We start from the raw sequence: 25,162 nt of genomic DNA on the forward strand, positions 1-25,162 counted from the left end.
TCAGTGTACAACAGTGACAAGAGCAACCACTGCTCCATTCAATAATTCCTCTAGGAGACTGAGCAACTTTTACTCCACACAATTACCTAGGAGAAAACAACAGTCTTCACTGTCTTATACGGTCAACAGTCGAATTTATATAGAAAATAGAAGACTAGAATTTAACTTCAACAGGGGTAATAAGTACCCATTCTACATGGCCTTATTGAAAAAAAGAAAAGAACGTTACAAGCCGAAAATTAAAAAAAATGGTAAGAGGCTAACACTAGCACTCTTGTTTTAATTCACATGAAATAATTTAAAGCCCTATGGGGGCTTACAGTACGAAGTGATTAGATGGAGAGAAATCTTTATGTTACAGAAATTACTAGATAGATTTTAAAGGTTACCAAATCGTAGTCACCTCAACACCAAGTTGAAGGGGAATACAAGAGGGTATTTATTTCCTATTTTAGACTAGAGTCCTCAGACTTACTTGAAATTTACATTTGAGGTTTGAAATTTACATTGAAAAAATAAAAGTTACATTACTAAAGTTTGGAACATTCCCCTCGGACTATCTTTCAGAGACTATTACATGTTTATGAATAGTCTGTCATTACCTTGAGCTGATGGGCCTCCCGAAGATGGACAAGGCAGCCTTTTCTCTCTGCCTCCGGTACGAACACACTCTAGACTGGAACGATCACAAAGATAACATGGCCCAAAATGTCCCAGCTTTTATAGCAGAGAGGAAGGTTCCAGATTTCTCTGGGTCAAAACCCTGATACACCCACAATCTCTATTGGTTAATTTAATAAATATCAAACATTTCTTATTGGTTACTGAAATAAATGTACAAAATTTCTAATTGGCCAACACATTAAGTTGGCAGGAAGAGATAGGAGGAGGGCTCTTTTTCTGGAAAAAGAGGTGCCGGAACTCACAGGAGGGAAATTAACCCTTTCCACTCGAATTATTTGTAAGTCCTGATTTCTCCCAACTCGTATTTTATTTCTGTCAGTATTCTTCTAATTTTAAAACCTAGTATTAAGTACAGGTTGTAACAATATATACAGGAATGAACTACAAAATTAATGAATGTACGGTATTTACATGACACAAAATAATGTTTTTCACTTTCTTAATGGTATGTCTTGAGTGTGTGGAAGCGTTCAAAGCAAAAGCTTGGATGGAGCCCTGCTTGCTTATCCAACCAGTCTTCACTAAAATAATCCTGCATTTCTGCCTTACTGTTCATCCCCACGTTGATAATTACAGCAATAAATGCCTTCAGCTCTTCTAAAGTCACAGCTCTCCAAGATTACCAGATAGAGCTCTCCTGAAGTGGAGTATTTTGCTGTATTTTCATTTCGGCAAATTTGTTTGTCTCATGGAAAATATGCTTTCAAATACTTGGGAAGTGTAATAACAGAGGACATGAGGTGCAGTCGAGAGGTGAAAACTCGTATTGCGATTGTGAAGGAAGCATTTAATAAGAAGAGCAGACTTTTTTGTGGGGGCATGGATAGAGACTTGAGGAAGCGATTCGTGAAGTGCTTTGTACCGAGCATGGGACTGTATGGAGCTGAGACTTGGACATTGAGAAAAGAAGACGAAAGAAGACTGGAAGCATTTGAGATGTGGATTTGGAGGAGAATGGAAAGTATACAATGGATAGAAAAAGTAAAGAATGAAGAAGTCCTGAGAAGAGTTGGGGAAGAGAGAAATATATTAAAAGTAATCAAGAAGAGAAAGCACAATTGGATTGGTCATTGGATGAGGAGAGATTGCTTGCTTATAGATGCTATAGAAGGAATGGTAAATGGAAAAAGACAAAGAGGACGGAGAAGATATCAGATGCTGGACAGTATCAGGATAGAATACAAGTATAAGGAAACAAAGAGGGTGGCAAGAGACAGGATTGCGTGGAGAGCTGCCATGTGAAGACCTGCCGTATGGCAGAACACTGATGATGGACAATAGACGTTATCAACCAATCAGTAAAAAATAGCTACCAGTACTCTAGTTCTATCAACGAAAGGCGAAACATTGTGTCAAGCTATAACGCTAAATGATGGCTGTCGACCTCAGGTCGACACACGAGCAAAAAGGGTTAAGGAAGAAGAAGACATGGGATTTACCGAACATTTAAGAAACCATGTAATTATTATTTATAAATTTCATTTTCCGTATTGACCGGTACTAGTTTAATCTATTTAAAATAAATTTTGTATTGATTGGTGGAAAAACACTTTTCTTATCTATACAAAGCATGTAATTTTCATCAAAATCTGCTTACACTGAATTCAAAACAATTTCCAAATTTTTTATATGTCATCATCCTCCTCAGTTCGTTTTCTGGTCTTGCTTTTTGTATCCATGGCTGAATGACGACCCTGTAACAACCAAGTTTTGACATACTTCGTTGGATCAAATACCGTCAAAGGAGGTCCAACAATTCTTATAAATAGTAATGAGGTAATGGTTTTCACTGTCAAAGATGATCTTTCTGTAGTCACAATCAAGTTCATCTGATAAAATCCCCTTTCACACTCACCTGAAGATACCGGTATAGCTATTGTGTTGAGAGTCCTGCAAACCTGAGAAAGTTCGCTGGGCATTTCTTCTCTGAATTTCAGATGATCTCTGAAGGCTCGAATAGCTTCTCTTTCATTCACTTGGAATCTTCTTGCCAGTGTGCCTGTTTCTGCTTCTCCATACAGAATATTTTCTCTTGAGTTTGCTGGCTAATTCTTAATTCTTAAAATCCAGAACTGTTGCACATCTTGACAGTTCAGTGTCTTCTTCGGAAAGTAATCTTTTCTGTAGAGAAGTTTTAAGTTGTTCATAGAAAGCATTTGGGGAGATTGGTGGATCATAAATTCTGTTTTTTTTATGCAATGGAACACCCTTAAACTGTAGATTTGCAGTTGCCTCAAGAGCTTTCTGATAGAAAGGCCCTGGGACAGACCTCTTCTCACAAATATCAACAAGACACTCAATCTTGCTGTGGGCTTTGTAAAGATTTCTCTCTGGCAGATCTAAGCTTAGTTCAGACAGTTCTTGCAAAGCATCGCAAATTAATCCCAGATCCAAAATAAATTCCACAGATGTTATTTTCCTGTGAAGACCTTCATAAGTGCATTTTTCCTTTCTGTCACAACCATCTTCTGATTTACCTCTTTCAAAATGACATACCAGTGCTTCAAAATCCTGCCAAACAGCCAAAACAGTTCTATAGCAGGATGCAACCCACCTTGTGGACAGAATTCTTCCAATTTTTAAAATCTGCATCTCCAGTGTAGCTGCACATGACTGGAGCTGCCTTGCATTCTTTGGAGAGGCATGATACATGACATATAATTTGTCCATAAAACTCTTAAATCTATTGATGCCAGAAACCTCTTTCACAACATCATGTACTGATAACTCCAGTCTATGGCTAGCACAATGCCACAAAACAATGGCAGGAAATCTGTCTTTGAAAAGTTTTGAAACTCCTCCACGTACTCTAAACATTACTGCGGCACCATCACACGTCAGCGAAATTAAATTTCCTTCAGAAAATCTTCTGCGAACCCTAGTGCTCCTATAGAAGACATCAATCTTTTATAAATTCCATTTGCTGTTATGTCATCTAACTCAATTAAATCAATGAAAAGGTTGACCGGTTCTGCCATTTTTATTTCTTCATTGTAGGCGCGAACATATACTATCAGAACATACTTTTGACTTAGAGTAGTTGATTCATCAAGAATAAGAGAGAACACTTGCTCTTTGAATCAAGTACATTTTTTATCAATCTTGTTCTCATTTCACTGCCAATGTGGTTTACTATATTTATACAGGCATTACTTGAATGCAAAATTCTCCCCATATCAATCCCGTTCAATTCTTTTAAATCAATTTCAGTTTCAAAATGGTAGAAAGACTAGTTCTTTTTTGACACCTTACAAGCAGTACGAAATACTGTACAAGTAATTTCCTTTTCTCTCTCTCAAGTTTTTCTTTTTTCCCTTCTTCAGTTATTTTATTAGCACTTTTATGTCCACCACTTTCTTTGTGGTCAAAAATCATTTTCCTGAGAGATGTTAGCTTCTTTTTACGATTTTCTCCATAAGACACAATTTCACAGTTTATCCACTCTTTTTATAGTCACATACCCACATTCTTCTGTACACCTAAACTTCCAACATTTTTGCCCACTGAGCAACCTAAGTTGCCGTCATGAAAATACAACCAATCATTTTTCTTTATAAAATTGTTCTTTTGTTCTACAGTCCAACATCTAGGCCACAGACTTTGAAATTCACTTTGAACTTTACAGACCGTTATGGAACTCGTTGACACATCTGTTGTTTCAAGTTCCACACTTGAGTTTGATGATACTCCAGCTTGATGGACTGACAAACTGCTTGGGCAATTTTTACGACTAGTGGTAGGCACGCCGGCCCCTGTGGTTTAGGGGTAGCATCCCTGCCCTTACTCGGAGGCCCCAGGTTCAATTCCCGGCCAGGTCGGGGATTTTTACCTGGACCTGAGGGCTGGTTTGAGGTCCACTCAGCCTACGTGATTAGAATTGAGAAGCTATCTGACGGTGAGATAGCGGCCCCGGTCTAGAAAGCCAAGAATAACGGCTGAGAGGATTCGTCATGCTGACCACATGACACCTCGTAATCTGCAGGCCTTCGGGCTGAGCAGCGGTTGCTCGGTAGGCCAAGGCCCTTCATGGGCTGTAGTGCCATGGGGTTTGGTTTGGTTTGGTTTGGTGGTAGGCACATAAAAATATTCTGAAATTCTTTTCATTCTCGCCTCGTGGTCGACAGATTTAGGTTATGTCTATTGCCACGTAAGAAGTAGTACAAACTATGGCTGAGAATGCAACAAACACAGGCAATTTTCTACATCAACGAACAACAGTACTCTATATTGAGGGCAATCCAGATGAAACGTAACTACAACTGGGACCAATATACAAAATAGCTACAAAGTGAGCAAAGAAAGAACAAGAACAAATACCATATATCCATGCTGCCCACAAACCAGAAGAATGTTTTCGATTTCGATTGATTTCGATTCTCGAAATAACAAGGCGATATGTGATATTTCCTTTTCAATTAAGGTCATTTAGCGCGGGAACAGTAAAAATAATATTTTAAAAATTCCTTAACCTGAAAAAATAATCATATTTGAAGTCTAAATATTTTTTTAGAGATTTGTATCCACAAAGAGGTTCCAGAACGCCGTTCCGCTGCGTTCCGCCAGAAAAAAAATCCCTGGATAGAAGTGTTGATAACTTTTGAATACCAAAAACAAACTATAAACAATTCAGTTTAGGAAACCCTGATACACAAAATTACTTGGAAAATTAATAGTTCATCTTCACCTCAGAGGGCACATCTAAGTTGATAGTAGAGACATCTGTCGAAAAATGTCCAAACTTCTTGTATCAAACCGTTTGATGGCCAAGTTGTAGATGGCCTTGTCAAAGGCGCGTAATTTAAATGTACGGGGTGGGTGTCCCTCCGGTACAGTCAGGAAAGTGGATAAAGGTAACACAACAATCATAATGAAGAAAGATGAGTACATAGAAAAAACAATAGAATTTATCAACCTCAACAGTATTCAACAATTACAACATGACCTACATATAAATTTCAAAATGAAATAAAACAAGCAATCAAGGAAACATAAAACAAGAAAAACAAAGCCTCACTATCAAAAAACCCAAACTCCCCACACTAAGAGCTCTCCCCAAAATACACAAACAGTCATGTCCCATTAGACCAATCGTAAATTTTAATGATGCGCCAAGTTACAATTTAAGCAAACAACTCAACCTAATTCTAAAAGAAAAATTTCACTTAAAGAAGACAGATCAATTAAAAACTGCCTAGAACTAATTAAAGAACTAAATAAACTTAAAATAACAGAGATATCCTTTGACATCGCTAACATGTACACCAACATACCAATAGATGGATTCATTACAATTATCGAAAATCTTATGAGAGAAAATACTTCTCTACAAGAAATCAAAGAAATTATTAGCCTTCTTAGAACAACACTACACCAAAATTGTTTTGCATTCAATTACAAAATCTGTTGCCAAAAAGAAGGGTTAGCCATGGGTTTACCGTTATCAGGTGAATAACTTCCTTTTGAATGCTGGCCCATTAAGAAGATTTCTTCGATCGCTGGAGCAGATACGTGGATGACGTCATATGCATATATGATAATGACATCACTAATGCACAGCAGTTATTAAACACACTAAATTCCTTACACAGGTCCATCAGTTTCATAATGGAGCCAGAAACTAACAAGAAAATAAATTATGAAGACATCACACTCAACAGAAATAATGACAACCTATCTTACAAAGTTCAGAGAAAGCCCACTCAGACGTAGCACACTATTGACAATGAGCCATACACATACAAAATAGCAGGACTGAATACAATGATACCCAGAGCTATTTCCATACCAATGAGCACACTGGATTTCAATGAAGATATGCAAATCATTAAACAAATCACAAAAGAAAACAACCACCCTCCTGGCACAATAGATATACTATTAGATAAATATAAGAAAAATCACCGGGAATCCACCACACATGGCAAAGAAAAATACGTGGTTCTCAACTACGTTAACAAGAAATATGAAGTTACTAATATTTTCAAGAAACAAGGTTTAAAAGTAGCCTTTAGAACGAACACACTACAGAGACACACCAGCAAGTGCAACCTAAACAAAAAAGACCCTTTCTCAAAGTCAGGAGTATATGAACTCAAGTGCCAAGAACCTAATTGCAATGCCACATATATAGGTCAAAAGAAACGTAATTTCCACACAAGATGCAAAGAACACAAAAACATGATCAGATATAATTGGCATTCAGACTTCGAAGAGCAAATATACGACTGTTCGCACCATTTCACAGACATCAACACAGATCTAAAAATTTTACACATCGAAAATAAAAGTAAATTTTTGAATATGAAGGAAGCAATCGAAATTTACATTGCAAAAAATTCTAATGTAACTAACCTAAATGACCATACACATTTAAAAAATTCCCCCCCTTCGCTCTACTCACATAACATCTGGACAACACTTACTCATTAAATTAGCTTTTATTATAATAATAACATTTAATAGTTTGTCTCTATTTCAATTCCTTACTTTATTCATCTAAAATCATTAATTTGCATTCATCCATATTACATAAAATTACATTTTAACATGAAGTTGGTTAATAACCTTCTCTTCTCACTCCAGTTCCACAACGCCCCACTCGCTCCGCTCTACTTCCCCCCCTCCTCTCCATGGTACAGCATACTCGATTTTAACATCCAGTATGAGAGATCCACAACGCTCCACACAGCCCCTGCCATGCTTCTCCTCCCCTTCCCGCGAACAGTGTGTTTTACCCAAAACTTTCCATGACCACAATCCTGAAATAGTGTTTGGTGACAACGGACTTAGCATCGGCAGTCTAGATAAAGTTTATCATTATACAAGGTGTGGCAGAAATACCTGACGAATAAGACGTGAATAACTCAGCAACGCAACAAGCCATTCACAATTTTGTTGTGCATTTTAAAAGAGCAGGGTTTGCCATTTATGTCACATACAGTAAATTGGAGCGAACTAAAGGTTGTATTGGCCACAGCTTTCAAACAGGTGTTATTGTCGTGGTGCGCGCGGTCTTGGCCTTGGCCATGGAGAACACGTGCATTGTCTCGTCCAGGCTAGTCAGCCAGCCAGTCGCTAGCATGGCGTGGAGTGGTGAACACCAAGGTTTCGTGATTGAGACTTATTTAAAAAATACAGACTCTGTTACCACAACACAGCGTTTGTTTTGCAGACACTTTGGCTTAGGTCGACATGAGAAAGTTCCGAGCAGGAACACCATTCTGTTATGGGTGAACCGTTTGAGAAAAAGTGGTTCAAGTGTGAAAACGAAGCCGCCTAGTAGGCCTTGTAGCGTCTGAACACCAGAGACCGACCGCGCAGTGAGACACGCCATTACGCAATCTCCTCAACGTTCGGTGATTAGGCATTCACGTGCTCTGGGACTCTCGGATCGCACCGTAATGAGGATTTTACAACTGAACATGAAGTTCCATCCGCACAAAATGTTGGGTGTTCAGAAACTCAGTGAATGTGATTGGGCCAACCGCAGAGCATGTTATGAGTAGGGAGCGGATTTTTATGTAATTACATATTTTTTTGCATAAGTTTTAACGCAAGTTACGAAGTTCATTATTCCTATTGTGCATCCCAAGTGTAAAACCTGAATCTTATTTCACATAAAAACACATATTTTCACATTTTAAAAATGTAAATACATATTTTAAGAAAATCTATAATAAGCACATAAATCGCCAATATTTGTTGATCAATAAAATTTAAAATGCTTCTATGTTATAAAACAATGCTCATATTTTCATTTTACGATTACGGTATTGTTTTTAACAGTGTATTTAACATAATGTATCTGAATGTTTCGGCTATTTATGGACTTCCCTCCATATGTTCTAAAACTTGCTGGTCACATTTACATTTAGACAGTGATTTGATTTGCTGCACAAGATGTTTCCTTGCATGATGTCATTCCAACTCTTTATAAGTCAGCCCTCTCGGGTTTTGTTTATAGAATATCAGCGAAAGGCAATCACAGAGAGATAATGTGACGTAATTCCGTTACGACATGGGAGACTCGGAAGAATATTGCCCCACCATTAGGTAGTGGAATTTCATCCTTCTTAAGAGTACGGTTAGCTGTTCGGGTCCATATATCATTCCCGTGGTCTGTGATTTTGTATGGATTTATAAGAAATATTTCCTTCAAGGTCGGCTGCTATTCTTTTTATTGAAACAGTGATTCACCGTAAATGCGTGTGTGCAAAATAATGCCAAAAGAGAAGTCGAGTACAAGGTCGCGTCTTCAACAATATGTAGTGGAATTTAAAAGCATTTTCACTACCGATGGAAAAGTATTATTTTGCCAACCGTGTGGTAAAACAGTACGTGCAGATCAACGTTCTCAAGTAATCCAGCATTTGTCTCGAAATAAGCATACTGCGGCTGCTTTGCGTGTGCGTTCGCGACAATTACTAATAGCTGAACCAGCTACTTCAAATGCAGGCCCATCTAAATATTCCCAGTATTATTCAGATGTGTGCAGAGCATTTGTTTGCGCCAACATTCCTCTTGGTAAAATAAATAATCCGGGACTGAGAAATTTCCTAACAAAGTACATTAATTTTGAGCCTCCAGACGAATCCACATTAAGGAAAAACTATCTCCCAAAATGTTACGAAGAAACTTTACAGAGAATTCGGGCTGTATGTGATAGGAAAAAACTGTGGGTGAGCATTGACAAAACCACTGATTCAAGTGGCAGAAAAGTAGGAAATGTTGTAGTTGGTGTGTTGAAGAATGACAAAACTGCTTGTGAACATTCTTATTTGCTAGCGTGTAAAGAAATGCTTGCTGCAAACCACGTCACTGTAGCTAGGTTATTCAATGAAGCCATGCACTTACTTTGGCCAAAAGGTATAAAATACGACCATGTATTGCTTTTCCTTACTGACAGTGCAGCTTACACGGAAAAGGCAGCCGAAGGCCTTTCTGTGAGCTTTCCGAAAATGATACACGTAACTTGCGTTGTTCATGCTAAACACAGGTTATGTGAAACTGTGCAGGCACAGTATCCTCAAGTGGATAAATGAGTGTCTAATGGCAAAAAAGTCTTCGTAAAAGCACCCTCAAGAATCGATCTCTTTAAAGAGAAAAACTCGGATCTTGCGCTTCCTCCTCTGCCTATTGTTACGCGGTGGGGTACCTGGCTTAGCACTGTGGTATACTACACAGACAATTTTGAAAGTTTTGCATCCATTGTGAATGTGCTAGATAAAAACGACGCGTCGTCAATTGAGATTCTTCAAGAGATACTAAAAGACAGCACTTTGAAAAATGATTTGGTGTTTATATCTGCCAATCTAAGCTTCTTGTGTAAAACTATAGACATACTTGAAAAATCCACTAACCTGTTGTCCGAAACAGTGAAGGAAGTGCGCACTGTTGAAAATAAATGATTCACTCCCGGCTTCGCAGATACAGGGACTGTTAAAGGTCAAATATCAAACTTTGTTCAGGAAAAACAGAGGATTTCAAACAATTTCTAATGTATTAGAGGGTGCTCATGTTGGCGAAATTGATGGCGTTATTGTTGGTGACATTCCTCTCTTTAACTATGCTCGTCTGACTTCCTATGATGTGGAGCGATCGTTTTCGCAGTATAAGGCGTTCTTTAGAGATAATCGGCATGCATTCGTGATGGACAATTTGGAGATGACCTTTGTTGTTCAGTGCAATTCTGAGACTACATCTAGCAACTAATATTCCAGCGTGTGATGGGTGAGTACGAACTGGTACTATTTTTTCAAAGATGATAGGTTGCTTTTGCCATATTTAAGCAAATCATTACCTTTAAAAAATAACCATTCATAATATCTACTCTGGAATATCAAAAATACACCGACAACATTTTGCCTTAAGGAGCACGTTTGGTAGCACCATATTCTAATACAAAACATTATACTTATTTACTTCTTGAGTGCGAGTAGTTATGTGATATTTAAAGGAAAATAATTTCAATTTTTTATCACACATTTTAAAGTTTTTCAGAACATAAAAAATAAACATTTTTCACATTTTTAGCACATAAAAATCCGCTCCCTAGTTATGAGACTATCCTGGAAGCTGTAGCAGCTGACACCAGTGTCCTGGCAAGTGATGAAGCATACTTTCATTTGTCAGGCTACGTTAATAAACAAAATTTTTGGTACTGGTCTGCAACCAATCCTCAACAGATCCATGAGCGACCTCTCCACAGCGAGCGCGTTATTGTTTGGTGTGCTGTCGCTGATTTTGGAATTGTAGGCCCTTACTTTTTTGAAGAGGAGGACAGAACTGTAACAGTATCATCGGATCGTTACGTACAGCTGTTACGCAACTTCTTGCAGCCGACACTCACCGACTTAGGGAATCCTGCTCTGTGGTTCCAATAAGATGGTGCCACTGCACACACAGCTAGGGCATCGATGGGTCTCAGAGAAATGTTTGCAGGACGTCTCATCTCCTTACGGGGTGACGTTCCATGGCCAGTCCGTTCCTCTGACCTCGCCCCATGCGATTTCTTTCTCTGGGGATATTTGAAGGATTGCGTCTTCTGATGTAAGCTGCAAACACTACATGACCTGAAAGCTGCCATCCCTGAGGAAATTGAGGCAATACCACAAGACATGCTCAAGCGAGTCATGTGGAACTTCAGGGAGAGGCTTCAGAGGTGCATCGAACAGGACGGTCGGCATTTAGATGGCATTATTTTCAAAACCTAGTACTCATTCGGAACAAATATTTCAGATTCCCTATGGGAATCAACATCTATATCATCATAGTGTGTATGTGACGCAAATTGCAAACACTACTCTTTCCAACTGTGCAATAAATCTTTAAATGGCTTGTTGTTTTGCCGAGTTATTTACGTTTGAAATTCATCAGGTATTTCTGCCGCAACCTGTATTAATACTTGTAAATTTATTTTTTGTCATTACTGGTTCATGTTATCACTAAACTCTCTATTATTGTCAAGTTTATGCAACATAAACAACACTGTACATATATAAGCATGTTTTAAGTGATTTGATAGAATCTTCGGATGTTCTTGTAGAACGAAACATGTCATTCATTGTATAATAGTGTGTATTTTTACAGGTATGTTTATAGTGTTATAATTTATATTGTTATTGTAGTGTGTTTGACTTTTGTTACATGATTCCAGGTGTTGGAGAAGTATGCGCCTCAATAATCACTGCTTCCTGTGACCTTTCACTAGGTCGTCTACGGACATGCTCACGTCGATCTGACCTCCACAAACAGAAGCAATACTCGTCACTGAACACCACAGAATGCCACTTGATGGCCCAGTTGATTCTGGCTCTATACCTTGCAAGTCTCTGGTGTCTGTGGTTTGGTGTCAGCAGTAAACAACGCATGGCAACTCGAGATGTCAAGCCAGCTTCCAGTAATCTGTTTCCGACGGTTTGTGGTGACATTCTGCCTGCAACCTCTGCCCGGATTTCAGCGTTGTCATCTGTCTGTTCGCCAGAGCCAGCCAACGAATCCTGCGATCTTCCCGTCGTGTAGTCCTTCTGGAAGGACCCCTGCCTGCTCTTCGTGCTACACTGTTGTCCTGAGTCCATCTTGTCACTACTCGTTCTGCAGTTATTGCACTATAGCCAACTGTCTGCACAATCTGTCGGTATGATGCTCCCATATCCCTCATCCTATGATTCAACCTTTTACAAAGTCTGAATAGTGGCAATAAGCTGCCCGTGCACATCCTCTAGGCATGCTGTGTTGTGGTCTCTACTTGAAAAGGGACAGTAACGTTAGACACACCCAACAGCCATCACGTACACACACCAGCCGCCATCTTTAGGAATGGTGTTTTCCTGTACTAACAATGAGGTTGTTTGAGGTTGAAATTTTAATCAACATTTCTCACAGACATGGAAATACTGAGGTATCAGTTTGGTGACATTCGGTCAAGGTATTCATGTTGTAACACCTTCCATTTCTGCTAGTGTATCTATTTGTGCTTTTCTTTGACAATGCTGAACAAGTGGATTGAGCATGTCAGTGTTTGTGATATCCTGGTCTCAAGAGTTTCTCACCAAATGTGGAACTCTGTATCACCTTTCATCAGATCCCTTTCCATGGATGAAAATCCATCCCAAGGGATGTGGTTTTGCTTCAGAATATGAGATAAATGTAATGTCTTGGGAGATGTTATGGAGAGGTTGCAAAAGATGGCCTCCAGCATTGCTTCGTGAAATTTCCAAAGCTTTACCAACGCTGGCAAAAGTGTATAGTTGTCCAAGGTTGTGCATCTGTATTTTCTGGTAAGGATGTCCTGTGAATGCTATCTGTTTGCTGGTCTTCTGTAGTTAACTGTTGTTTCTTCTTCTTATTATTATTGAAGTCTATTTAACTACTACCATGTCTATGGGCCCAGCACCTGACACTTAGAGTAATGAGCAGCTCGGTAAATGATGGACCAAGAGTTCAAGAGGACAATTCTTGCAGGGGCCGAAATCGATCTTTCAGCTGTTTTTTTTCTTTTTTTGCTAGCGTCTTTACGTCGCACTGACACTGGCGACGATGGGATAGCAAAGGCCTAGGAGTTGGAAGGAAGTGGCCGTGGGCTTAATTAAGGTACAGCCCCAGCATTTGCCTGGTGTGAAAATGGGAAACCACTGAAAACCATCTTCAGGGCTGCCGACAGTGGGATTCGAACCCTATATCTCCCAGATGCAAGCTCACAGCTGCACGTGCAAAACAGCACAGCCAACTCGCCCGGTTGCTGATAATTTGAAACAAGAAGGGTGTCAATGAGGAAGATAACAAAACTAAGATTACACTACGGTATGTTGCTAGGGCAACTGTGACAACAGTGCCATCTGTGGGCTGCCGCCGTGTCTCCTCTAGGCCAGGCAAGAAACAGTATCACATCATTTTTTTCAACTGACTTCCACGAGCACGCTAGAGGCAATGCAACATGATGCACATTCTTCTCCACTTTTGATAAACTATAATTAACAAACCTGCCCTCCTTATCATTGCCCCATACAGAAAAAACTTACCCTGTATAGGTGAAAAAATAAATAAATAATGAACTGCTGCATGTGTTGTCAGCTGTGTATCTCTGTGTTTTGAACAGGTTCCTCCAGTGTACGGTCTGGACACGACCCCACCAAGTGGTGTGACTTATATTGTGTGTGGATATTGAACCAGCTGTGTATCTCTCTGTTTTGGACAGGTTCCTTCGGTATACGGTCTGGACACGTCGACCCCACCAAGTGGTGTGACTTATATTGTGTGTGGATATTGAACCAGCTGTGTATCTCTGTTTTGGACAGGTTCCTCTAGTGTACGGTCTGGACATGTCGGACTCTACCAAGTGGTGAGACTTATATTGTGTGTGGATATTGAACCAGCTGTGTATCTCTCTGTTTTGGACAGGTTCCTCCAGTGTACGGTCTGGACACGTCGGATTCTACCAAGTGGTGAGACTTATATTGTGTGTGGATATTGAACCAGCTGTGTATTTCTCTGTTTTGGACAGGTTCCTCCAGTGTACGCTCTAGACACGTCGAATTCTACCAAATGGTGTGACCTATATTGTGTGTGTTGTTACTGAACGAGCTGTGTATCTCTGTTTTGGATATGTTCCTTCAGTATACGGTCTGGACATGTCGGACTCTACCAAGTGGTGTGACTTATATTGTGTGTGGATATTGAACCAGCTTTGTATCTCTCTGTTTTGGACAGGTTCCTCCAGTGTACGGTCTGGACACGTCGGACCTTACCAAGTGGGAAGAGAATGTCTACAAACCTGCAAAGCACGTTGTGGATTGTTTTATGAAAGGATCCACCCCGACCGAAGTGGAGCCGATGACTCTCGTTGAGGCTTTGTCAAACAAACCAGAAAGTTTCCACTGTGATATCTGCGATCGCTTGTTCGTAGGCACCTTGCAGTGGGAGGCGCATCGCATTTCCAAGAAGCACCAGAGATTTGCCAGAAGGAAGCAAATGGAGAGAACATTATCTTCTTTCAACACTAATAAGACAAATGGTGCAGAAACAGCCATTAACAGTGAGGTTGAGCCCACTGTGGACACGCAGAAAGAAGTTTAGTAGGTGCTAAGATGACTGAAGTTCATGCTTGTATGACTTCTAAAGCAGTGTGATGTGGGTCAAACTGGTACTGCTTATTGCTCATTTGAACACTCAGTCTTGGGAATAAGTCAATGTCTATTGTATGGAAAATTATCTTGTATGGTAATTTTTCCAATTTTAATGTAAAATGCGAGATTTTTATGACTCTCATTGTTTCTTAACTCATAATACTGACTGGTCGCTGAGAGCAGAGGGAGCCATTATCAACTCAGCGAAGTTCAATAAGCCGATACATGACCTGCCCTTGTCGGAAACCCAGTATGTCATCCATCAGGGGGAGGGAAGAGTTTCCTGTCACTGCGCCATTCTCGTTGGCATAAATAAAATAAAAATAAATAAAATCTGTTTAGTCATTGATCGGTGAAAGTAAATATGAGTTTCAATGGAAATTACAATAATCTATGGAAGTTTTCACCTCCATGTGTTTTTGTGAACACAAGTCATTCCCATTTCTATGCCCAACATAGAAGCTGGTCTGCTGTGGCCAACAGCTACCACAGATTACATTGAAGTTACTTTCTTTATTCTGAGCCTTCTCAAAGTAATAATGGGTAGATTCGGTTTTGGGCTGTGTGTTACGTGAATGTAAGTAGTCACAGTTGTGTTTTGTGAACTAAATTCAGTCGACTGTATATTTAAATTAGACTTCATACAAAGCAAGGGCTGAACTACTTCCTGAAGAAAGCTTTTAAATCGCCTTTCTTCTTTTCTTAATTTCTTTATCTTTTACTTTAAAGACAGTTGATTTACCGGAATAATGCAAACGTCATGTCGAAGTTTAACAGGTTTTAAGAGAATTATTGTTGGTTGTTGAAGGCAAGGACCAGACCTAGTGCCTGCCTCGTGACTGCAAATAAAAATAACATCTGAAATTGGAATGGTGCTGCACTCTGTTAAAGTTTCTCACCAAAATCTGGGTGTTTAGAAGGCTGTCTAAAAGGAAGGCTGTGGTGAACTTAACCATTTTATAGCTAAGTCATATCATTTTTATATCGTCGCCATAAGACCTATCTGTGTCAGTACGATGTAAAACAAGTTGTAAAAAAAAAAAATATATTTAATTTTCTTTATCACTGATTTCAGATATAGAACTTCTCAACTCTCTATATTGTTTAATTTGTTGTGAAATTATCCACCTCTAAGGTTAATAATTATTTTGTGTATTAAGTAGAATTATGATGTAACATATCACTGATCTTTCATTTTAATTAATTCTAGATCTGGTTATCTGTCTTACAACTTATGAATGACACAATGTACCAACAACAATCAAACAGTGATGGGAAAAATAATTGGGCTAAGAAAAATTTTACTCAATTACTAATTAGTTTTTCAGTCGGTGAGACTAATCAGACTTTCCCAAGCAAAGTTTGAATGTCACTTTCGTGTTTTCATTACTTTCAGGATAACTAATTCAAAATAGGGTGTTGCCTTCACCGTCAAATTCTTTCGCAACCTCAATGGAATTAGGTTTTCACGCCCTCCACCTTCTTTTGCCGGTTCTTTCACTTGTCAGAGTCAGTGTGGTACCTTTTAAAATAATAATCATCACCACCAGCATCTCGACAACCTGCAAGTAGATGAATGAGTGCTAGGGTTCCAAAGTAGCCAAGCTCTCGACGTGGTCCATATCGATCACTGGAATGTAATCACTACAATTTTATTTTCAGAAGTAAATTACGAATAAAACTGACATTTTGACAAAGTAATGATTACAAGTAAAGATTGCTAAAAAAGTAATTCAGTTATTTCCCAACTCTGAGTACAACTGACGTTACTGCTTCATCTTCTGAAGCAAGATCCTACACAAAAAAAAAAAAAAAGAAATATGAATGCAGCTCCAAATACATTTGTATGGTAAAATAAGTTCCTTAAAGGCACTCTTTTAAGATTGACTTGGGAGACTCTGCTGCACCAATCAAGTCATTTCCCTCCCTGCCAGTGTATGTGTGCACCAGTCTTCAGTTCTTGAGACTTCCACACTGTTCAATCACTCCCTCCATTTCTACTACAAATGAGCATTTGTTCTTCTTTGACATGTGACTAAATGACTTGAAGAGAGTCGAGGAAAAACAGCCATTTGCTAATAGTGTACAGGATTTTACAATCAGGCTGATTAGCTCAGGTGACAGAACGCTGGACTCAAGTTGGTCGGTCTTCTTCTGCACGATTAAAAATTCCAGCACATCTACATTTCCAAAAGCAGTAAAAGCTGTTAATGGCATTAAAACCAATATTCACACTTGACAATGCATCAGGCCAACCAGAATGTATCTGTGAATGACAGAATGGTGCCTGATGCTTTTCGAGGTCGACATGACACTGACCCTCTCACACAATGATGACCACAGTCAGATATTACGTACTAAGAACCTTACTTTGAAATTGGTAATAGTTTTAAGTGTTGCAGTGAGGTGGCTGAATGATCATGTATTTTAATATCGTTTTGATGACACATGTACCCAATTTACTGCGCTGAAGTAGAAACAGGGAAACCATTTTTAAAATGACTCGCTCCCAAAGTTTTGTTCTTACCAAGAAAGGTGTCCAAGTAGTTGTTTGCTGTGTCACAAATGTGTAAAAGTGATGAAAATTTTTAGAATTACCAAGAGGAATGCAGTGACTTACCGAAGGTCAGAAACTATAAAAGCAGGGATAGTATGACACGAGTTTCCTAGTCTTTGCAGGGAGGTTCTCTTAGTTTGAAACTTGTAGGATGTTTTATTTTACCATTCTTTTAGAAATGATAATTGTAGAAAACCTTCAAAGTTCTTGAGATGTGCAGAATGAGCTATACCCTGTTAAACAATGTTTATAATAGACTTATTTTTAAGTACAAAGCACTGACTAATAAGTAACTCTTTTTCATTTTGTAATGATAGTACAAATAGAATTATGCTAAGTAGCAGTTCTGACCAGTTTGTACATAGGTTGTTGATTGCAATAAAATGATGCACCATCTCCCGTAAGTATTATTGTTTCCTCTCTCCCATTGTCCAAGTGAAATAACAGAAAGCACTTGCAGAATATCTCTCAAGACTTTTATAATAGATAGACTTAAGGGATCCATCTAATCAGTACATACTTATATATACCACATTGTGGGACTAGTTTCAATCATCTTCAGCCACTTATTGACAAAGTATTAGACTCTGTATGTATACATAAAACGATGACAAAACTTATACATTAAAACTTGGTTGATGTGCTCATGAGTTGTGTTGTGATGTTTGACGCGTCTTAAAAAAAAAATGCGTTGGTTACGTCACTACAGGTATAAATTCATAAAATTACTTCTAATGACAGTCACATGGATAAAATAATATATTGATGAATGTCAAATTAATCCTATTTAAGTAGCTGAGTCCATGGAAAATGCGTCTATGAGAAATTCAGCATTCACATAATCACAAATTGTCAGTTGAACCCGTAAATTGGGTAATAAAATGATAGTGAGGAGAAAATGGCAGTTTTTTCTTGAGAGAACTTCTCTATAGTTGATTTGCCTGTGTTTAATTTGTGAACTTCTATCATTTTCTGGAAGTTTGAACAAGGTGTGGTTAGCTTATGAATGTAGAACCTTGCAGTTGCATATGAATTTGAAAATTGTGCCAATACGGATTGTTGAAGATAGCATCTGAAAGGGAAATAAAGAAAAAAAGTAATGAGGCTTATGTGTGAGTAATGTGTTTTTGCAGGACTCACTTCTTTATTTCTTTATTTCCCTTGCAGATGCTATCTTCAGCAACCCATATTGGCACAATTTACAAATTCATATGCAGCTACGAGGCCCTACATATGTAAGGTAACCACACCTTGTTCAAACTTTCGAAAAATTATAGAAGTTCACAAATTAAACACAGGCAAATCAACTATAGTGTTTTCTCAAGAAAAAACTGCCATTTCCTCCTCAGTATCATTTTATTATTACCCAATTTATGGGTTCAACTGACAATCTGTGATTATGTGAATGCTGAATTTCTCATAGGCGCATTTTCCACAGACTCAGCTAATTAAATAGGATGAATTTGACATTCATCAATATACTGTGCTATTTTATCCATGTGACTGTCATTAGAAGTAACTTTAATTTTAAGAATTTATATCTGTAGTGACATCACAAACGCAAATTTTCCTTTTTTTATAAGACACATCAAACATCACAACATGACTCATGAGCACATCAACCAAGTTTTAATGTATAAGTTTTGTCATTATTTTATGCATGCATAACAGAGTCTAATACTTTGACAATAAGTGGCTGAAGATGATCATTATATGATTGAAACTAGTCCCGCAATGTGATATATATAAATAGTCACATATAAATAAATATGTATTGATTATGTGGGTCCCTCAAGTCTTTCCTAGGAATTAGGACGGTATCGCATAAGGATACCAGAAACAACAGTACCAGTCCTAGCCAATGTACAATTGGAATGTTTTGCCTTCATTATTTTATCTGCGTTTATCCACAGGATAACTGTATGCGCAGTAATATGTGATTTTGATTTGATCTTGATGGCACCAATGTCAGTAGAAGCGCTGCCAGATGTCTGCCCATTGCAATAAATAACTACTAAATTAATACACTGAGTTTGGCCGAGATGCTGGCATCTTTGTCCGGTACTACCCGTACTGTAGCAAGGCAATGTAGAAGGTTGACATTCTGAAAGTAACTGAAAAGAGGGGCACATAAACTTGATAAAATTCAGAACGATTTAAAAACAAGGAATAGATTGCAAAGACCTTGCTATGCCATTTTCTACGTGTATTCTGATTTAAGCATCTCAGGCAAACTTGAACATAGTGCTGCTATGTATTCCGCAACAAGCTGGGTTTAAACCATGGAGATCTGACAGCAGCTACCACAGGTGTTCAGATTGTCTCATCTCACAAAGGATTACCATCTTAATTGCATCATATGAAGCCGCCTCCAAAACCGAGGATTCAGAAGAAAGGGCTACCACAGGTCAATGCTGTGCTCTTTAACAACCTCTCCCTTCAAACACTCTCAAACAAGTTAAGCAGGCACGTCAGGACTTTGAACTGTATTTTCAAACCAAATGCCAGTAAGTTTGTTTTTCCATCTCTCGAACAAGTGAGAGGAGTTCAGCTTGCACATTGCCGTTACTCTCGACAGAAATGCATTGCTCAAGCATGAATAACATCTTCAGGGACTTTGTTGTTCAGCTGGAGAGTGTGGTGCAATTCGCTGCATGTCAAACACATTGGTATTGAGTGTTTGAAACCAGACTCTAACATCCACCAGCGAGAAGCAGAGGCTTTGAAGCAGCAACTTAAGGTGACTTCTAAATGTCACCTACTGTACGACTACCAGCCCATTCCATGATGTCTGAATCTATGAAAAGTTTAATGGCCGCTGCAAAATTGCGGAAGATCTCGCCACAACGCTGGATGAGACCATCTGAAAACCTACTGTAGTTGCTGGGCAGAACAAGACTTGGCCTATACGATAGACACCCAACAGGCTCTGCATAGATCCAATGCTACTCTGAAGACATCATCATCTGCCGAATGTGTGTGACTACAGATCATAATGGCTGCTAACCTTGTGGCAACTGAGGTTGATTGCCACTTTGCTGCACTACAGTAATGTACACATTTGTAATAGTTTGTGACTTTGCTGACTCGACTGATGATGATGATGATGATAATAAATAAACACTTATGACAGAAGACATAAACAATTCCATAGTTCATCACATTCTCCCACCTTTTAATTTGGATCAAAACTTTACATTTAAAAACAACATATGAAAAGGAATTAACCCAGAAGAAAAAGGGTGAACTTCCATTACTTGTAGTTTCACCATCAGATGAATTTGGTTAATTCAGCTTATAAATCTCATACTTTGTCCCGTATTGGCTCAACACAACTAACGTTAAGTTATAACGAGATTCCCACCTTCCAATACTTGTCAATTTCCTATAGCTAGTTTATGGTTTACATGACATAACCCAGCTTAATCTCTAGGTGTATACAAAATAGAACATGTTTCGTTCCGATTATGGAACATCTTCAGCTAAAAGATTTGACAAAAACTGGCAGGACAATTAAAACACATGTAATGATTATGGTGATGAAATAAAATTTTCATTCATGTCAGATTAAAATTAACAAGTCAATGTCCAAGTAATGATTAAAATCGGCATAAGGGGTCTTCTTTATGCTGGAGAAGTGTATGCTTGTTGATCTTTAAGATAAAATTGAAAATATAAAAGATTTTCTTAAAATACGGTTGTCGGGGGAACTCTTGAAACAACCATAGTTGAAGTTGAGCTTTGAAGGTAGACTGTTAAAATGAGTCTGAAACAAGAAGAAATTAAGTAAGGAGGGAGATATTTTAAAGGAGAAAACCTTGTAAGAATGTGTGTTGGTGAGGTATATAAGGATATATGAAATTGTTTACCTCGTAATCAGTCGAGTTGTACTTAGCTTCCTCCCTTATGCAGTATCGTCAACTGACTGGGTTTTGTGTGTGTGTGAGGAGCTTGTAGTAGGCGAGGAGAAGCGGAAGGAGAGATAGGGGAAGTGGAGGAAGCAGGGGGAATGCTGTGTAGGGTGGAGCTAACTGAGAAGTGGTGTTGTGATAGGCGAGGGGAAACGGTAGGAGTAGGGGGAATGTTGTGTAGAGTGGAGCTAATTGAGAGGATGTGGGTTGGATGTTTTGCCGGGTCCTTTTTGATGGATTTTCTAGATAAATCTAATTTGGTAGGCTCTTCTAACAACGTATTGATATTCTCCGTTATTTCGTTAATGTTCTGGCTGGGTTTTTGTTTCTGATCAATCTCAATGTAGATATTTTCCAAAATATTCATTAATTTACCTTTGTTTAACGTTCGCAGAATGGTCAAGTCCTTTTCTATTGTCATAAAATTATGTTTATATTCAGTCATATGAAGACTCATGGTGGAATATTTCCTATAGTTTTCAGCATTAATATGTTCCTTTGAACCTCACCTACCCCCATTTCTCTCTTCAGCTTATTACAACACGCGTAAATTCCCTCACGACATATTTTATTTAAATATTTTCTTCCACCTGTCCAATTTTCTTTCTTTCTTTCCTTGCTGTCAATTATTCAGAGTCAAATGTATGGTCCGCATTGAACTGCGAATTTCTATCCACCTTTATTTAACTCCATATATGTTAATCCTCCTCGCGTAACATCCATCGTCCTTCAAGATTCTAGAAACAGAAGAGCTTTCTTCTAGCATCTTACTTCGCATCGACATTTATGTCAAGTTTATAAACATCTTGAGAAGACAATGTTACGGTACTGTAATTTCAATTGATCTCTGAATGAACAGCAGCATCGCTTGAAAACCAACCCTTTTTCGATTTCCATGACCAACAACTTAAGTATTACTTTTACAACTTGTTACTTTTATACGGCGCGCAGGACCTTTTTATGGATCTCTATTTTTTAACATAATGTAGCGCATCTCTGGATTCTTAAGCCTCCACGCGCAACAATTACCTTCCTTCAAGTTCCAAAAAACTGAAGAGCCTTTCCAGCATCCATGTGTTTTTACGTCTATGAATATCTTAAAAAGCGACATAACTTAATCTCAGTTGTTCTTCGAATATACAGCAGCAAATTTAAGAAGCCAGCATATGTTGAATTCCTTGACCAACAACTGAAAAATTTCCATCCCTATCAACTTTTTAATGCTATGCGGCGCACTGGTCTTTAATCGTAAATAAACGACGTGACTTCGGCTCAGTGGCTCTTCAATTGGATACCAGTATCTTAAAGGAGCCAGCATATCCAGCAAATCAAGAATTCTTTTCTATAACATGTTTTTAGTGCGCACTGGACTTCATTCATAAATAAACGACGTAACTTCGGCTCAGTGGTTCTTCAATTGGATACCTGCATCTTAAAGGAGCCAGCATATTCCAGCAACTCAAGGATTCCTATCTATAACATCTTTTTAATATGCACTGGACTTATTATGAATCTCTTTCAGAGAGTTATTTTTTAACATAGTGCTGCACAATATCTCACATGGTATGTACTTTTACGAGACCGTACATGTCTTTACATTGTTTAATTTCTTCGTTATTTGTGTTTTAATTTTGCTTTAGGCTGACGATGACCTATTACTAGGTCGAAACTAGTCCCTAATCATTTATGTAATTTAAACTATTTACATTTTGTATTGAAAAGGTGGACCCAAATAATACATTAATTTACTCTATTGAAACTCTTTATGTTCCACAGAGAACTTTGATCCGCGTCTTCAGAAGAAAATCTCCTACAGTACCGGTAATGAGGGTTTGAATTTATGAATGCTTTACCGTTGGAGCTATAGTGGTATGCTCGTTTGTCACCAGGTGATTCACTGTATGTTGGCACAGCGCTCCAGCTCCCGCTTGACCCGTAAAACCGAGCGCTTGTCTTTTCTTGTCTCTAAATATTTTAAAATCCGTCTTTGATTTGAGTACCATTGAAGTACAGAGTAGCTGCATTATTTTTTTTCTTTGGAGCCTCAGAAGAAGGAAATCTTGTGATGTCTCGCCATTTGCTGGTAAAGCTGAGCACGCTGCGTTATTTACCTGGTCTTCTGCCGCGTACGGTACGGTACTTCTGTAGGTCTTCCATTCCAATTTCTCATGTGATTCTTCATGTTGTTTGAGACTAAATCTACGTAAATTGTGAAGTTATCAATCCCTCCGATTAACTCGAATAATTGATATGGAGGAACTGTATGAAGAGTTTTGTCTTGTTGGGAACATTTCCACCCGTATTTTGGAGATTACAGAAGATGTTTCAAACAAGTGGTTTTAAGTATTTACTAGCCAGAAAGGTCAACAGAAACTAATAGAATTAGAAAAAACTTGTGTCTTTTTTAATGAGTGTTCCTGGGTCAACGCATTTTCTCCTTAATGTCTAACAAGTGGTCTGTCTGTAAGAACAGTTGTTCACTAGATCTGATCAAAAGTGAACTACTGGACATGTCTTGTAGAGAGTTCCATGGCATGATAGTTACAATTTTAAAGTTCAGCTAAGTCAAATGTGAAGTAATAAGGTAGTTCTAAAAATGATTTTTCTGCATGTTTTGTCATACCTAATGCATTGTACTGTATATACTATTAAGAAGGTGTAAGTTCGTTTCTTTTATGAATTTCGATAATTATTCTGTTAATGAAACTAATTATAATCTACTTGAAATTGGCACCTAACGTTTGATTTTCAAGTATTAATGAAATGCCCTGTATTTTTTTTTCTTTCTTCCAAGATCCTATATTCTTAGGTAAATGTTCCTTTTCTTATATCAAAAAGTGGCAACCCTAGCTAAGTGCACAAAATATTACCAGAGTGGCATTCACTCCAATCAGCACAACTAAACAGAGTTGCAGAGCAGGCAAGTGGTCTGACAAGAACAGAGAATACTCACCTTCTTCTACAGTAATAACAAATTCAGTGGTGTGTCTTTCCAACTTGGTGTCAATAATTGCAGTGAACACTTCATGAACTGCATTAACATTCTTTTTGTAAAAGAAGCCTGCTCTGTGTTTCAACTTAAATTCAATAAAATTCAGAGCAACTTGAAAATAGCTTTCATCACAGGAATATTTTCTAAAGGAAAACATTGAACGCAGAGGGCATAAAGTAAAACAGGTTACTTCATTCATGGAATAAACAATTTCATAACTTTTTGTCACAGAAGGACTATCTGCAGTAATAATAATAATTGTATGACCTCCGTATCAATTTCAACTCTTTGTATTTTTGACGGCTGACCTATGGCTGAGTTTAGTAAACACATGCTGACATGGAGTATCCACCTCTGCCTGGACTGAAGCTCGACCACTGATCCACAACTACAGCATTAACAATCAACTATCCAGAATGGCGGAATGCTCCCGATTCTTATAATGGAACAGGCATTAAAGGAAATTGAAAGTCCTATGATATTTGAGTCTTGGAGAAGGAGTTCAACACGAAAATGAATGGAATGCAATTGAAGTTAAGTCATGAAGGGTGAAAATACTTCGATGTAGATATTTGGAGAGTAGAATGACAAATGATTGGATAGCTGTATTACTGTATTCATCCGCATGGTTTCTTTCCAGTTAAATCTATGGTGCATCTTTTATGCCAGGAAAAATTAAACATTAAAACGTGCACCATCCCAAATGCAAAAATAATCAATAAAATGAGGTTACATGAGAACTTGAAAAGAGCACAGTACACTTCCACTGTCAGGTGTCCTTACCAAGCCCATTGTGTCTATGAGCAACACTTCCACACTGAGAACATGGTCGGCTCGCCTGGACATCTGGGTTTGGAGAGGGTGAAAACTTAAAGCAACTAACATCGGTCAGCTG

The 25,162-nt window shown here is 38.3% G+C and overlaps 1 protein-coding gene across 3 annotated transcripts in view; it reads left to right on the plus strand.

The window, feature by feature from the left end:
- LOC136857479 (tRNA dimethylallyltransferase) overlaps nucleotides 1-17,758 on the plus strand; it is a 1,029,479-nt gene extending 1,011,721 nt beyond the window's left edge. For 2 of the 3 annotated variants that reach the window (XM_067136153.2, XM_067136154.2), the window contains one exon: nucleotides 14,392-17,758. In XM_067136153.2, the coding sequence (XP_066992254.2) occupies nucleotides 14,392-14,757 (366 nt within the window). In that variant the 3' untranslated portion in view covers nucleotides 14,758-17,758. The remainder of the gene's footprint in view (nucleotides 1-14,391) is intronic. The other variant, XR_010858541.2, reaches the window with a different exon arrangement.
- Nucleotides 17,759-25,162: the final 7,404 nt, after the last annotated feature.

The sequence above is a fragment of the Anabrus simplex genome, chromosome 1, assembly GCF_040414725.1.
Source record: "Anabrus simplex isolate iqAnaSimp1 chromosome 1, ASM4041472v1, whole genome shotgun sequence".
Taxonomy (NCBI): domain Eukaryota; kingdom Metazoa; phylum Arthropoda; class Insecta; order Orthoptera; family Tettigoniidae; genus Anabrus; species Anabrus simplex.